The 16,824-nt window shown below is 33.2% G+C and overlaps 1 protein-coding gene across 2 annotated transcripts in view; it reads right to left on the reverse strand.

Moving 5' to 3' along the window:
• MKLN1 (muskelin 1) overlaps positions 1-16,824 on the reverse strand; it is a 230,532-nt gene that overhangs the window by 201,381 nt on the left and 12,327 nt on the right. For both annotated transcript variants that reach the window (XM_051962233.1, XM_051962232.1), the window contains exon 2: positions 152-221. In XM_051962233.1, the coding sequence (XP_051818193.1) occupies positions 152-221 (70 nt within the window). The remainder of the gene's footprint in view (positions 1-151; positions 222-16,824) is intronic.

Here is a 16,824-nt window from a genome sequence, read left to right on the forward strand (position 1 = left end):
TGCAGAAGTCTGGGAAAAATTTACAAAAGAAGCAACACATTCTAGGTGCCAACTGACCCACTTAATTTCAAGAATTGATAGTGCTAAATTAATCCTGACTTATGAATACTGACAACCATCCTATGCCTATAAAGCAAAATCAGATTCTTACCTGGGGAGGATAATTGCTCTCGGAAGACCATCGTGAAGATTGGTCATTTGGCTTATCCACTAAAATATTCCTAAAATAGAAGAAAAGAAAAACACCTTAAGTTTAAATCACTCTTAAGAATTGACTCTATTGGCGATATTAAAAATGAATCTTTTATCATGAATAGCAAAAAAAAATATGTAAATACTTGAAAGTAAAGCAATTACACCACAGAACAACAACCCAAACACCAATGCAGTACAATCTCATTATCTAGTAAACAGAAATCCCTTTCCTTACAGGCCTCTCAGTGGAATCACCCATATCTCAGGTGGGAAGAACTGCTTTCATCAGATCAGGCTCTACTTACTCCTCAAGAGGAAAGTACATACTTTCTCCCTATAATGTGACCCTGGACAAATCAGCAGTAGTCTAGTAAATATCAGATTTAAACAAATACCTCACACCATACACAAAGATGAGCTCCAAATGGATATATGATTCTGATATAAAAAATCACAACATAAACAAATTGGAGAATAAAGAAAATATCTTTTACATACTTTTGCCTTACAATGTGACCTTGGGCAAATCAGCAGTAGTCTAATAAATATCAGATTGAAACAAATACCTCACACCATACACAAAGATGAGCTCCAAATGGATATATGATTCTGATATAAAAAAAACACATCATAAACAAATTGGAGAATAAAGAAATTATCTTTTATATTTGTGGATAAGAAAGAGTTCATGATTATACAAGGGATACTAAGGATCAGAAGATAAAATGAATAATTAAGATTATATAAAATTTAAAATATTTTGCACATAATCCAAATATTCTTGAAAGCAATCTGGAACTATGTCCAAAAGGCTATAAAACTGTGAATATCCTTTGATAAAAGTGTTTGTACTGAGTCTGTATCCCAAAGAGATCACAAAAAAGAGAAAAGGACCGACACATACAAAAATGTTTTAGCAGCTCTTTTTGTGATGGGCAAGGAAATGGAAATTGAATGGATGTCCATCAAGTAGGTAATGGCTAAATAGGAATATAATAAAATATTACTGCTCTATAAAAAATGATGAGCAGGTTGATTTCAGAAAAGCCTGGAAAAACTTATATGAACTGATGCCGAGTGAAGTGAAGTGAACAAAGAGAATATTGTACACAGCAACAAGATTATGGAATCATCAACTGTGATGAACTTGGCTCTCTTCAATGAGATGATTCAAGGTAATTCCAATAAATGGAGATGGAAAATGCCAAACGCATCAAGACAGAAAACTATGGAGACTAAATGGGGATCAAAGCATAGTACCTTTTTGTTTGTTTTTGTCTTTTTCGTGATATTTTCCCTTATGATTTGATTTTCCTTGCATAGTATGACAAATATAGAAATATGTTCAAAGAACTGTACATATTTTACCTATATGCAGATTGCTTGGGGATGGGGGAAATAAAGGAGGGAAGATGCAAAATTGTTTTTACTATAGTCCGGCCGACAGTGAACTGGTCCCCTATTTTAAAAGTTTGAGGACTCCTGGTTTACATTATGATAGAGAATATAATTGTGTTAAGTTACATTAGAGAAATGTAAACGTGAGATTCCAACAAGTTTGCAAAGGCCACAAAAGAGGGATATGACAAACGTTGGAGGTCTTTGAAACTATGCCTCAAAAGTTATTTAAATCCTTGGATCAATAATGCCATTATTATGCCTATAATTCAAATGGATCATAGCAAAAAGAAAAGGAAATAAAGTATTTATAATAACTTTTTTTTAATAGTGGCAAAAATCTGGAAACAAGTGTTCTTTAACTGGGGAACATTTGAAGATGAAGATATATATATATATATATATATATATATACATATATATATGAATATAAAGGAATATAAGTATAGTATATTAATATAAAGGAATAATACTGTTGTAAGAAACAATGAAGGGAGTGATTTCAAAGGTATTTAGAATTTGTATGAATGGACTCAGGGCAAAATGGACAGAATCAGGAGAAAATTTATTGTAATACATTGTAAATACATTGTAAAAAAAAAAAATTCTGAACTCTGATCAGTATAGGGAATGAGCAACCATGATTACAAAGGATCAATGATAAAGAACACTTATCTAAAAGAGAGATGGCAAATTAAAATATATAAAATGAGACACTTTTAAAAAAACATAGTCAATGTGGGAATTTGTTTTGCTTAATTGCATGTCTGTTACAAGAGTTTCCTTTTGCTCCCCTCTCCTCTGCCTTCAGGAAATGGAGGGAGACAGGAGGATAGAAAATATAAGTTAAATGAAAAAAAAAAATTAAATCTAAGTGAGAGGGGCTGAACTCAGGTAATAGCTCTATGGAGTAGAGAGAAGGGGTCAGATGAGAGAATGAAAATATAGAAAAGGGAATATTGGCAACTGATTAGAAATGTGAGAGGAGGGATGATGAGCAGTTAACTCTAAAGAGACAGTTACAAACTTGGGAAAGATTTGTGGAATAAGATGTTAAGTTCATTTTTGCATTTGGTGAGTTAAAAAGGTAGGACTGGAGCCCTTTGGGAGGGGATTGAGTAGAACCAAAGAGGTGTCATTTACATATAGAGGATAGTTAAATCTGTGGAATCTGATGATGTAACCAACACAGCAGATGATGTATGAGATTGATGTTGAGGATGATACAAAAATTGATCTTTCTCAGTCTCCTTTACTGAATCTGCATTGAGGTCACACTTGCTAGGGGTCACACCCCTTTATCCTGGGTCCTCTTCTTTTCTCCCTCTACATTATTTCACTTGGGGATCTATTCCATCAGCTCATGTCAATTCAATGACCTTCAAGCTGATGAAGCTCAGATTTATTTATTTAGCTCTAATCTCCTAAACTCCAGATTCAATTCTCCAGTTACTTATGAGAAATCTCAAATTAGATATCCCTCTGATACCTTAAACAACATGTATAAAATTGAAGTCATTTTTCCTCCCAAACTTGCCTCTCTTAACTGCCCTATTATTGATAAGGGCAGCACCATCCTTTTACTAACTCAGGCTTGAACCACAGGTGCCAACCTCAACTCCTCACCTTCTTTCACCTTTGTTATCTAAACAATTGTCAATTCCTACAGTTTTTTCCTTTATAACATCTTTTGTATTTATCCTCTTCTCTTTTATTGTCATCACCATGGTGATGGTTGTCATTGCCTCACATATATACTAGAGAAATAATCTTTTGGTTTGTTTCTCTGATTCAAGCTTCTCCATTTAAGTGTCAAATTGTTGTTTCTAAAGCATAAATATGACCATAGCATCACCCTATTCAATAAATTCCAGTGATTCCCTACTGTCAAATGATAAGGATCAAACAGAAAATCCTATTTTTATTTTAAAACTCTTCCAACCTGACCCTTTCCTATCTTTCCAGTATTCTTACATCTTATTCCCCTCCATTTGGATCTCCTGTTATTCTTCACACATGACACAATCTCCTAATTTTGAGAGTTTTCACTGGCTGTTCCCCTATATCTAGAATCTTCTCCCTTATCTGCAATTCCTGGTTTCCTTTGCTTATTTCAAGTATCAGCTAAAGTTCTACTTTCTACAAGAAGTTTTTCTCAGGCTTTCTTAGTCTTAGTGCTTTCTAAGACTATTCCTTACTTATTTTGCACATACATTGCACACAATTATTTTTATGTTGTCTTCCCTATTAAACTGTGAACTCCTTAAAAACAGACTGATTTTTTTGGGGGGGTAAGGGGTTTTCTTTGCATCTTTGCATAATACCTGGTACATAGTAAGCACATAGTGCTTACCAAGTTGACTAAGTGGCATGGAAAAGAAACAAAATACAGAAAAAGTACTAAAAATAAACGCGAGAAAGAAAAGAGAGCTTTCAGTTGGGGAATCATAGTTTAGAAATGGAAATGCTTTTGGAAGTTTTTACCTGTTATTTTACCTGTTAGAAAAATGAAGTCTAAGGATGTAATATAATGTGCCTACTGTCATAGAAAAATTATATGGCAACAACAGTCAGAATTCAAACCCAGGGTATATGACTTTTAAAGAACTTCCTTTTCAGAAAATAAGCAAATGGTGAGAAAGTCAAATGAAATTTAATTTCAAAACTGAAACAAAGTCAAATTTCACAAAGTATATTATATTAGAGGGAGAATTAAGATATCAACAATTAGAAATAAGAATGAGGGACTAAGAAAAAAGCCAGTAAGACAATAAATTACAAATAAATGCCCTTCTGGAGCCACCTGAAGAAATATAAGGACTTAGGTAATATTATTAGAAAAAAATTAGAAAAATGATATGAATATTATTGATTATAATATGAAATTAGAAACAATATAGTCAAGGTATCAATTACTGGACTAGGATTTTTATGGGTACCATATTCAAACTGTAGAAATTAATGAAGAAAATGGTTTCACAAAAGTTTTTAATATTCCATGGCTATAAGTCTAAGATAAATAGAATTCCTGCCATTCTCTCTGTTCATAGAGCTACTCAGATGGATTAATCTCTCACCACCTAGTGGCAAGTGGGAGTACTGCATAGTTCATTAACAATGAGGAAATTCCCCTTTCCAAGGTACTGAAACCTATGTCTACTAAATTTTATCATCATGTTTCCCAAAATGCAGTCTTAGTTGTCATTCCCTAACCCCCCCAAAAAGACTTGGAAGTAGATGTGATGATGAGCTCACACAAGAGTGTAAAATACAACTATAGCATGTACTATAATTATACCATACTAAAATAAATCATATTGCATAATATTCATTTGCTAGTTTCCTCATTTGGAAAATTAGGGAATTGGACAGGATGGTTTATAAGGCTCTTTACAACTACAAACTTCTAAAGTTTTATAATTCTCAAAAAAACTAAACTGAAATGAATAAATGAGGAAACCACTTAATAAGCAATTAATGTGGGCAAATAAAAATAAGATTAACTAGAAAGAATAGTGTCAGGAATCAAGAAAGGGATTTTCTGAACTAAAAAGTTCCTCTTTGGAATTTAGTATTGTTAAATGTGTCCCACTAATTGAATAAAATGGGGGGAAAACCCTAACAGTTTAATTCATTATATGTAATTTTAAGAGGTAGTAAGAAATATCAGAGCTGGATTGAAATCAGTAACATATAATAATGACTATATGACTCTAGACAAATGACTTAGTATCAGTGACCTAGGCAACTCTCTAAGAGCTGACGTTGGTAGAAAACGTATCCTCACTGGGAATTCCCTATGCCAAGGACATCACAGATCTAGACTCTTCTACCTTAAATGGCTATACACTTCAATTTACTGGATGAACTACAGTAAACAGAGCAATTGGAGGAATACTACTAGAAGAGATGAGAATAGTCTAGAAGCAAAGAATACCCTTTCTGGAAGAAAAATTCATTCTAAACATTTGCACTAAGAAAAAAAAGTAATAAAAAAGGAGCAGAGGAACCAATAAACTTCTGAGTTTCATCATCAAACTCATTACTATTCAGACTCTATACAAAATATCCTTCAGCTTAAGGAAAACAAGAAGAAGAAAAAAAAAAAAACTAAAAAAGGAAAGAGATTAACATGACAGCAGTAATCAAAGAAGCTTCAAATGATCCGCTGAGAACTCCATCCCCTGTTACAACCAACCTTAGCCTTCCTACCAAGAACTGTCTACCCTCTGGGATTAAGAGCTTCAATCTTTCTTGGGCACTAGCATGTAAAAAGAATGCCCACTCAATTTCTCAACTTTATGTACAATCATCCTACTCCCAACTTTCTTGCCTGTTTCTGGAAAATCTGAGAAATTTCTTTAGTGACATATCCAGTGAAGGAAAACATTTCAAGGGCCACAAGAATAAATAGTGCTAAACAAAACTTCTATGGTAAGACAATACAAGCATTAAGACCCTCAAAGCTACCACCAAAGATAAGCCAAAAGCAAATCTGGGGGGGGGGGGAGATAACAGATAACAAAAGAGAAATTTAAAAGGAAAAAAAAAGAAAATTAATTTTTCATAACACTGATATCAATTGGTCCTGACCCCTAATTTGAATACCTACCAGTTAAGTTCCAGATAACCAGGAATAATGATGGGTGAATCTCAGAAAGGTTTCTAAAGGTTTCCTTAGGGCAAGATATGAGACCAAACAATACAAGTAAACACTCAAAAATGCAGAAACCTCAGAGGTGAAGATGAGAAATGAAAGGACCCATCCCTAGCATGGGAGAAAACAAACACTACAGGGATGAAAATAAAAAAGGTTAATAATAAAGGCTTCTAAGAGTACCCCTTCTTTTGTGCTTTAGGGAATCCTCTTCAACCCCTCATAACCATAATTTTGGGCCTTTAGCAAAGGGCTTAGCCTGAAAAACACTTACAGAGGACTAGGAAACCCAGAAGAGAAAGAATGATAAAAAAAAATGAGATTTAGACTTCACTAAAGTGACAAATCAGAATCTTCCTCTAGTAGTTTTTCAACTGATAACCCTCACCATCTGAGGAAAAGAAAACTCATCAAACTTTGATGCTGTGACAGAACAAAGAAAAATCATGCAGAGCTGGTGACACCAAAATACTAGGCCTGCTGACAGTAAAGGGACTGCAATAACTAGATTTTCAGCAAAGGTACCATAGAAAATTGAGCTATAAATGATATACAGAAGCTAACTAAGGAAAAGTGAAGAAGCATTTTTATAAAGGCCATGTAAAAGAAAAATTGCTTTGTACCCAAAAAAAAAAAAAAATTCCCCCCAAATGGTGAAAATACCATGATAAAATCATGGTGGAATATCTCCAACAACTTCAGAATGATTCAAAAAAGCAATCATTTAAGAAAAAAAATTTAAGTGAGATAAATTACATTTCTTAAGTAAGAAGTTAACTCATGTAGTCAAAAATTAGTTAATTTGGAACAAAAAAGAAAAAGACACTAGTAATGATAGCAGGGTACTTTAAAATAGTTAACAAAAATACTTTGCAAAAATGCAAAGTTAGAAGGGAAAAAAATGGCCCAAAGCAGCAAAAAGATTAGAAAACATGAATTTAAAAAATATATACTCAAAGCAAAGATAGGAGATAAAGAACTAATCTAAGTATCACGAGTTTTCCAGAAAAAAAAAAAATCACCAAAAATAAATAAATAAAGCCATCCTCCAAGAAATATAGGAAACTGATAACAAATTACTGATCTAGGGAATCCACAGAACACTTAACAAAAAGAAATGCCAATTTCAAATTACTGCAACTAACTCCAAGCATTGGAGTTAAGCTTTTATGACATGGGCTCATACATCTAACATTAACCGCCACTAAGAAAGAAAATGTGGTTTGGTACCAGTGTACAACTCAGAGATAACTGTATAAACTTTTTTGCGTTTATAGTGGTATATAGTATAAGTTATTGGTTGAAATAATCAATATTTCTAACAGTTCCTTTGATTTCTATCTACTACCCAAGGGGGGAGAGGAGGGAATGAGGGAAAAAATGTAGGAAGGGAATGAGGGAGGGAAGCAAGGAGAAAGGAAGGGAGGGAAAGAGGAAAGAAAAGAGGAAAGAGAAGGAGGGAGGGAAGGAGAAAAGGAAGGAAGGGGAAAAAAAGGGAATGGGGGGAGAGAGGAAGGAAGATTTAAATCCACTAATATGGTATATGGAAAGCATGGTTTATTATTTTGCAGTAAAATTTTTCAAGAAAATACTAGAAGAGATTTAACAATGTAAATGAAAAGAAAATCGAATTCTTAAGGAACAGAAAAATCCTAAAGAATAGATCCTAAGGTCTTAAAGCAGGTCCCACAGGTCCTAAAGAGCAGATAATGAAATATACTTTTTACCTCACAACAAAAATATAGGGATGGAAAATTTATTTATTGTCAGATGTTGGCACTATGTCAGATTTTTTTGCTTATTAAGCATCTTTGTCATACTCAAGAGTTCAATCTGGGGGCAGGGAAGACTAATTCTAAAATATCAAGCAAAGTCTCAAAGAAAACTAGAGTTTTCGAATAAGCTCAAATAGAATTACTAAGAGAAATGAGGGAAAGAGTTTTTAAAAATTAATATTCTATAAATGAGAATTAAAAACTGGGAAAAGAAATGAGAGTTACTGAATAAAGATGAAAAAATTTATTTGGTGAAGGAAGTGTAGATGATTTTTTTAAAAAGATATTAAGAAAACTTAAAAAAATAAAAGACTATCTCTCTTTAAACAGCCTTCTCTTCCTTTAAAGATTCACTCAGTGGCTCTCTGGAGTCTCCCTAATCATTTCCAAATTCAAAGGTATCACCATTATGTTCAGATTTCTCAAAGCACATCATCGGGATTTTTCTGCCTTAATTACAAGACTCATGTGGTCAAATTGAGAACTACAAAGAAACTTTGAACAGCAAATACAAAAAGTCAATAAAAACACATTAAAATGTAAACATAAGCAAAGAATTTATAAGGGAATAAACTGGTTTTTTGTAAGATGGGTATATGATACATATATCTCCCTCAGAACCCTATCATTATCAGAAGTCATAAAGTCATAATTAGACACAGTGCCTGGGAAAGGTTCTGTTAAGTCTTCATGTTCTTAAAAGAAAATTGGAAAAAAGAGGTACAGAGGACGACACTAAAGAGGAAAGGGGGGATGTAGGACAAGGAAAATTACTCCATGTAATCAGAGTAACAAGCAGAAAAAGATTACACAAAAGAAGGAATAGTAGGGGATAGTGGGCAAAATTTGAACCTCACTATAATCTGAACTGGTCAAAGGAAGGGAGCATACACATATACAGTTGCAATACATTTAACAAGAGGAAAAAGAAGAGGGGAAAGGCGAAAGAAGAGAATAAGGAATTCAAATTAAGAGAAAAATGAGTGTTAAGTAAAATTAACTTCAACTAAGGATATATAAAAATATTTAGTCTTTTCTCAGAGGCAAAGAATTGAAAACTTGGAAAGGGGGGGCGGGCGTATCAACTGGGTCAAGGCTGAACATTTTTATGGTACATGAATGTAATAAAATATTATTGTGCCATAAGAAATGATGAATAGTTCTGAGAAAACTGGTAAGATTTGAATAAGTTAATATAGAGTGAAATGAGCAGAATAGCAAGAAAAATTTATACAATTACACCAATAGTATAAAAGCAAACAACTCTGAAAGACTTAGGTCAATGCAAAAAAATCAACTATAATTCCAGCAACCTCATGATGAAACATTCTCCCTACCTCCTGACAGAGAGGAAGTAGATACAAATTAAGACATAATTTTGTTTGGATATGATCAATTCAGGAAATTTGTTTTGCTGACTATTATTTAATGTAACATGATCTTATTTTTCTTTTTCTGAGGGATGGAGAAAGCATTTTTTTTTTGCTGATAGAGAAAAATTAATAAAATTTTGGAAAGCAATCTGACTGAAAGTATATACATTCATGTACCATTCTATTATTTGATTAAACTTTACGTTAATCTGAGGGTCCTGGAGATAGGAAAAAATTTTAAATAACAATTATTCAGTTAACTTGATCAATGTCATTAGCCAAGAGGGTGAATTTCTTTTTTTAGATGTTTTTTAATGAATGTTATACAATATACCAACCAAAAAATATCATGAAACATAAAACAAAAACAACTGTCTTTCATTAGGTGCCATATTCCTCTGAATGTTTATATTTACCAAATATGATGCAAAAACAATAAGCAAAATTCAGCTGCCTGATTTCAATTCAGCACATAAATCCATTCTTTCTTCTTTATGTGGTTTCATTTAGTGGGTAGATGCTATTTATTCCTTAATTTCCTATTCACATTTGCCTATTTTAGTTTTGATTTTAAATGAGTGTGAGCAATAGTAAAAAGGCCAGTTTGTTTGGATCACACTACAGAATGAGATGCACTATTGCAAAGGTAAGTTGGGGGCTGAAGTCTCATGAGCTTTAAATATCAAAGAAAAAAGTTTATTTTTGATCTTAAAGTTAATCAAAATTATTAGGGTAAGGGAAGAAATGATCAAATCTAAGTTTAGGAAAATCACTTTGGTAGCAGTATGTAGAATGCATACAGAAAGGGGAAAAGACTAAGAGAACATTGTAATAGTCCAGGAAAGAGGTAATAATGTAGGTCCTGAACTAGGGTAGAAGTTGTATAAGTGAAGAAAAAGAGCTGGGTACAAGATCTCTTAAAAGACATAAATAAGATTTGGCAACTGCTTGTATACACTGAATGAAATAAAGGAAGCAGTCAAAGATGAAACAAAAGTGCAAACCTACATGCCTAGAAACCCACCCTCCACAGATATGAAAGGATCTAGAAGGGTGAATATACTTAGGGGACAGGTGGATGGAATCTCAATCACTGATGCTTTGGGTACCTAAGTTACAGCTAATCACTCCAGGGAGACAACTATGGTTCAGAAGGAGAGAAGTTGGGAGATTTTACAGACATGAAATAAAGCAAGGGAGTGTTAGTCCAAAAATGAGCCATTGTGATTATGTTGGAGACCTCACACCCCACAAACATGGGGATGGTGCAATGTTTCCTGTCTAACCACCATCACAATGGCTAATTATACACAGTAAGGAAAATAATGAACAACTGCACTGTGTCATTTGGGGACCCACAATTTTTAAGAGCCAGAAAAGTCCCAAATGAAATTTATAAAACAGATAGAAAATCATTAATATAGAGAGTGATGTAATACTCTTTCTGTTGCAGCTTTTTAAATGCCAGCACTTCTGGATCAATACTGACTTGTTACAAAATTTGTTAGAAAAACCACTTTGCAAACCTTCAGAAAGGAAATTCTGAACCCCTTACTTCTGTGTAAAATAAATACAAATAATTAGTATGATATACTGTCTTCAACTTCATTCTAAAAGGATAGTATATATTAAATGTTAGGGTTTTTTTTGTTTAAATAATCAACTTAATGCCCACATTCTGTCTCCAAAGAGGAAATAGAGATGCTTAAGCAATTTCAATTTTTCTCTAAGGATTCCAAAGGGCTTTGGAAACATCATACCTACGCATACATCACCATCACTGAAATTTATCTTCCTCTGGGGAAGAAGAATAGCAACAAAATAAACAAACACTATAGTATGATGAGGTGGAGATAGGAAACTCTCACTAACCACAATCAAATCCATGTAGTTCACAATATCTCTACAAAACAAAGATGTGCTAAAAGATATAGACTATGTTAATATATATTACTCAATTTCTGAATATCTCAGAAAAACAAATTTGTGTCAATCTTGCTAGGAATTAAAATTTCTGCTTCTCGCAAATGAAAGAATCTGAAAATTAAGTTTGATCAAGAAAGAAAGGAAAACTAAATTTGAAACGAAATTTACCTTAGCTTATTAAATAGTATTCCTCAAAAGTAGTACAAACATAGTGGTTCTTTTTGTGGGAGCAAAAAATCGGAAAGTGAGATTGGGAAATGGCTAAATAAGTTATGGCATATGAAAGTAATGGAATATTACTGTTCTATAAAAAATGATGAACAAGCTGATTTTAGAAAGGCCTGAAAAGATTTATACAAACTGATGCTAAGGAACGTAGAACCAAGAATACATTATACATAGAAACAGCAAGATTATGTGATCAACAACTAGGAAAAACTTGCTTCTTCCCAGCTGTTCAGTGATCTAAAACAATTCCAATAAATTTTGGATAGAAAGCATCCAGAAAGAGAACTATAGAGAATGAATATAAATTAACACATGCTATTATGCTATGTTCATTTGTTTTCTTTTTCTTGTTTTATTTGTCTCATGATTTTTCTATTTTTTCCTGATTTTTCTATCCCAAAATGATTCATAAAGAAAAATGTATTTTAAAAAACTAATGTACATGTATAACCAGAAAAATAAAGAAAACTAAAAGAAAAAAAGTAGTACAAGTAAATAATATATATTGCTAAAACTTGGAAAGGGTTGCAATTGATACCAGATTTCGGGGGTGGGGGGTGGGGAGTGGGAGGAGGGGAATTACTTTTAATCACCCTAAAATATATCAATAACATCAATTGCTATTAAATGGTCAAATGATGTCAACAGACAATTTTCAGATGAATTAAAACCATTTCTAGTCGTATAAAAAAAATGCTCTAAATAATTATGGATTAAAGAAATACAAATTAAAACAACTCTGAGGTACCACTACACACCTCTCAGATTGGCTAAGATGACAGGAAAAGATAATGATAAATGTTGGAGGGATGTGGGAAAACTGAGTTATTAATGCACTGCTGGTGGAGTTGTGAACTGATCCAACCATTCTAGAGAACAATTTGGAACTATGTCCAAAGGGCTATCAAACTGTGCATACCCTTTGATCCAATAATTTCTCTACTGGATCTGTATCCCAAAGATACAGAAGACAAAGGTGGAAATGAAATGGAAAAGAACCCACATGTGCAAAAATGTTTGTTGCAGCCCTTTTTATAGCAGCAAGGAACTTGAAACCAAGTGGATGCCCATCAGTTGGGGAATGGCTGAATAAGTTAAGGTATATGAATGGTATGGAATATTATATGTTCTAAAAGAAACAATCAGCAGGATGAATTCAAAAAGGCCTGGAGAAACTTACATGAACTGACGCTGAATGAAGTAAATAGAACCAGAGAACATTTTACACAGTAACAACAAGATTATGTGATGATCAACTGTGATGGGACATGGCTCTTTTCAACACTGAGGTAATTCAGGCCAATTCCAATAACATGTGATGTAGAGAACTATCTGCATCCAGAGAGAGAACTGTGGGGACTGGATGTGGATCACAACATAATATTTTCACCTTTTTTGTTGTTTGCTTGCTTTTTTTTTTCCTTTTTGATCTGATTTCTCTTGTGCCACATAATAAATGTACAAATATGTATAGAAGAACTGAACATGTTTAACATATATTGGATTACTTGCTGTCTATGGCAGGGGATAGAGGGAAGGGAGGAAGAAAAATCTGAAATACAAGGTTTTGCAAGGGTGAATGTTAAAAACTATCTTTGCATATATTTTGAACACAAAAAGCTATTATTACAAAAATAGAATTTAAAAGAATATTTTAAAATACCATTTGCTCATAAAGTCAATACAGTAATTATTCATCAATCTTATTTTAGATTAAGTTTTCAAAGGTCTTTCACAAGGCAAAAACTGGTTAACCTAATCAGACACACCTAGCACTTGAAAATAATAAAATATTTCTTTAAAAAAAACTCTATAAATCAGATTCTCCATTAATTCAGATTGGCTTCCTCTTACAATGACCACAAAAAAATTAATGAAATTTTAGTATATTTTCACTTCAAAATCCTATAAACTATCTTGATTCAATACAAGCTGCACTTCTACAATCCCATCCTCTTAAATGTAACATATAAATACCTGAATTCAGTTTACAATTGCTACTATTTTTCAAAGATTGAAACCTATATTTAGATTAATTCATTTCTTAATCATATTTAGGGCTAAAATATAACTTTGAGTTTAGCTAGTCCAATGTTCTCATTTTATAGACTAGGAGAATGAACCCCAAAAAGCTTGCTTAAAAATCACCTAAACAGAGTAGAAGAGCCTAGGTACTTTTAGATTCTCTTAACTTGAAAACTAGAATACTACAACATATCCCCTCTCTTCATTAGGGCAGAATTTAATGCTGTCTCAAACCAAACAATTTGACAAAGGATGTGAACTTCTTTCCTGCCTCTGGAAGGCATCTATAACTTTTAAAGTACATGCTACAGCCAGCAATGGCCAAAAAAGTGGCCTCTAATGAAACAAAGTGAAACTTTAGCCTAACAATTGACTTCTAAAGGGATAAAGTTCCATAATATGTGTTTTAGAAAAAGCTTGCTGAATTGAATCCAGTCATTCAGTCATACTCTTTAGGCAATGTTAAGGTCAATAATATTTTTTATTAAGGATAATGCTTCATAATGATGCATCTCATTAGAGTATAATAAGATCTTCAAGAGTAGGGTTTTCTATACTGGAAAGACTCACATGTACTAATGCTAAGTGAAGTGAGCAGAACCAAAAGAACATGGCACACAGTAACAACAAGATTATATGATGATCAGAGTTGTGAACGAATCCAACCATTCTGGAGAGCAATCTGGAATTATGCCCAAAAAGTTATCAAACTGAGCATACCCTTTGATCCAGCAGTGCTACTTCTGGGCTTATATCCCAAAGAAATACTAAAGAAGGGAAAGGGACCTGTATGTGCAAGAACGTTTGTGGCAGCCCTGTTTGTAGTGGCTAGAAACTGGAAATTGAATGGATGCCCATCAATTGGAGAATGGCTGGGTAAATTGTGGTATATGAATGTTATAGAATATTATTGTTCTGTAAGAAATGACCAGCAGGATGAATACAGAGAGGCTTGGAGAGACTTACATGAACTGATGCTAAGTGAAATGAGCAGAACCAGGAGATCATTATACACTTCAATAACGATACTGTATGAGGATGTATTCTGATGGAAGTAGATTTCTTTGACAAAGAGACCTAACTCAGTTTCAATTGATAAATGATGGACAGAAGCAGCTACACCCAAAGAAAGAACACTGGGAAACGAATGTAAACTATTTGCATTTTTGGTTTTCTTCCCGGGTTATTTTTACCTTCTGAACCCAATTCTCCCTGTGCAACAAGAGAACTGTTCGGTTCTGCAAACATATATTGTATCTAGGATATACAGCAACATATTTAACATATATAGAACTGCTTGCCATCTAGGGGAGGGGAGGGAGGGAAGGAGGGAGGGAGGGGAAAAATCGGAACAGAAGTGATTGCAAGGGATTGTTGCAAAAAAAAAAATTACCCTGGCATGGGCTCTGTCAATAAAAAATCATTATAAAATAAATAAATAAATAAGATTATATGATGATCAACTGTAATGGACTTGGCTCTTCTCAACAATGAAGTAATTCAAGGCAATTTCAGTAGACTTGGGAAGGAAAATGTCATTTGCATCCACAGAGAGAATTATGGAAACTGAATGCAGATTTTTATCTTTTGTTGTTGTTGACTTGCTAAATTTTTTTCTTTCTCATGGTTTTTCCCCCTTTTGATCTGATTTTTCTTGTACAACACAACAAATGTGGAGATGTATTTAAAAGATTTGCACATATTTAACCTATATCACATTGACTGTGGTCTTGAGGAGGGAGGTAATTAATGAATGGAAAGAAATTTTTTTCTTTCCAAAGTTTTACAAAAATGAATGTTGAAAACATCTATACATATATATGGAAAATTAAAAAACTAATTTTCAAAAAGAGTAAGGTTTTCTTTCTGACCCTAGTACTTAGGACAAAACTTGGCACTATCGTTTCTCAGAAGTTTTACAGAATTAAGAATTAGCAGCCACATAAAACAAACTTCATTTTTAAAGAAAACAAGGTCCAAGAAAGTTAAGCAAGTTGTCCAAGATCACAGAGTCAGAGGCAGACGGGATTTAAATTGAGATCATCTGACTGTAAATTTAGGGCTTAGTATATCATGCTTCCTTTCTAGAAATAATACAAATGGCAGAGAACAAGTGGTATCTCAATGGTACCTCAAAGAAGTGGCTCTAGAGTATGAAAAAAGCCTACAATTCAATCAAATGACACAGAAAATAAAAAAAGTATCTAGGAATTTCAAATTCTGTCACAGCTTAAAAGCCTCATATTGTGAAATCCAACTTTGTACTCTCTCCTCCCTCCTGCATTTTACATTCAACCTGCTCTTTGTTCACATCCTGATTTCCAGTTCTTTAATAACATCTGTTGAATTAGGATGACCCATCCCTATTCTCCAGTCTATCCCACTCATTGACTTTATTTGCTTCCATGCTCAGTCCTGACTCTACAATCTGAATTAAAAAAAAAACCCACTACTATTTTTCTTTTCTATCACTTTAATTTCTGAATATTATCCTTATTGTCACATTCCCCAAGAAACAAACTCTTGTAATAGATAATGCAAAAGAGAAAAAACAAACAAACAATGCAATATAACTAACATACTCGTCAATTTTATAAAGGAGGGAGTGAAATGGGTTTTCTCACCTCTTCTACAAATGTCCTGCCACTGTAATAATGAAATAGTCATCATCCTGGAATCAGTTATTCTCTTGACTTAATGCTATGTCAACCTGCTAATCCTGATCCCTGGATAACATCCATCAAATTTTAACTTACCTATTAAAGGTCAATGGAAAAAGTCAATAGAATGAATTAACTTCATTCAATATAAATACAGTTCATAACCTCATCTGGAATTTCAGTACTGTTTAACAATTCTTCAACTGGTTTTTGTTTTTGTTTTTGTCTTGTTTTGTTTTGTTTTTTTAAGGAGGGAGAAAATGAATTATCATACTTCTTTATTGGGGGCCAAGTTGAAATATTAAAATTTCATGGCTATTTTCAGTTTCAATTGTTGTTCTTTCCATTTTCATTGTTATGGTTCTACATATTCTTTTGGTTTTTCTTACTTTACTTTGCATTAGTTCACCTAAATCTTACAAGTTTTCATATGTCTTGTGAGTCTTCTCTATAGTCATCATTTTAACCATCTCTTCATATAGCACAATTTGTTTAGCCACTCCCCAATAAATGGAAAACTACTTTGCCTCCAGTTGTTTTTTCCCCCAACACACAAAGTACTAATATAAATATTTTGGTCTTCTATT

This window comes from Antechinus flavipes, chromosome 5 (assembly GCF_016432865.1).
Source record: "Antechinus flavipes isolate AdamAnt ecotype Samford, QLD, Australia chromosome 5, AdamAnt_v2, whole genome shotgun sequence".
Taxonomy (NCBI): domain Eukaryota; kingdom Metazoa; phylum Chordata; class Mammalia; order Dasyuromorphia; family Dasyuridae; genus Antechinus; species Antechinus flavipes.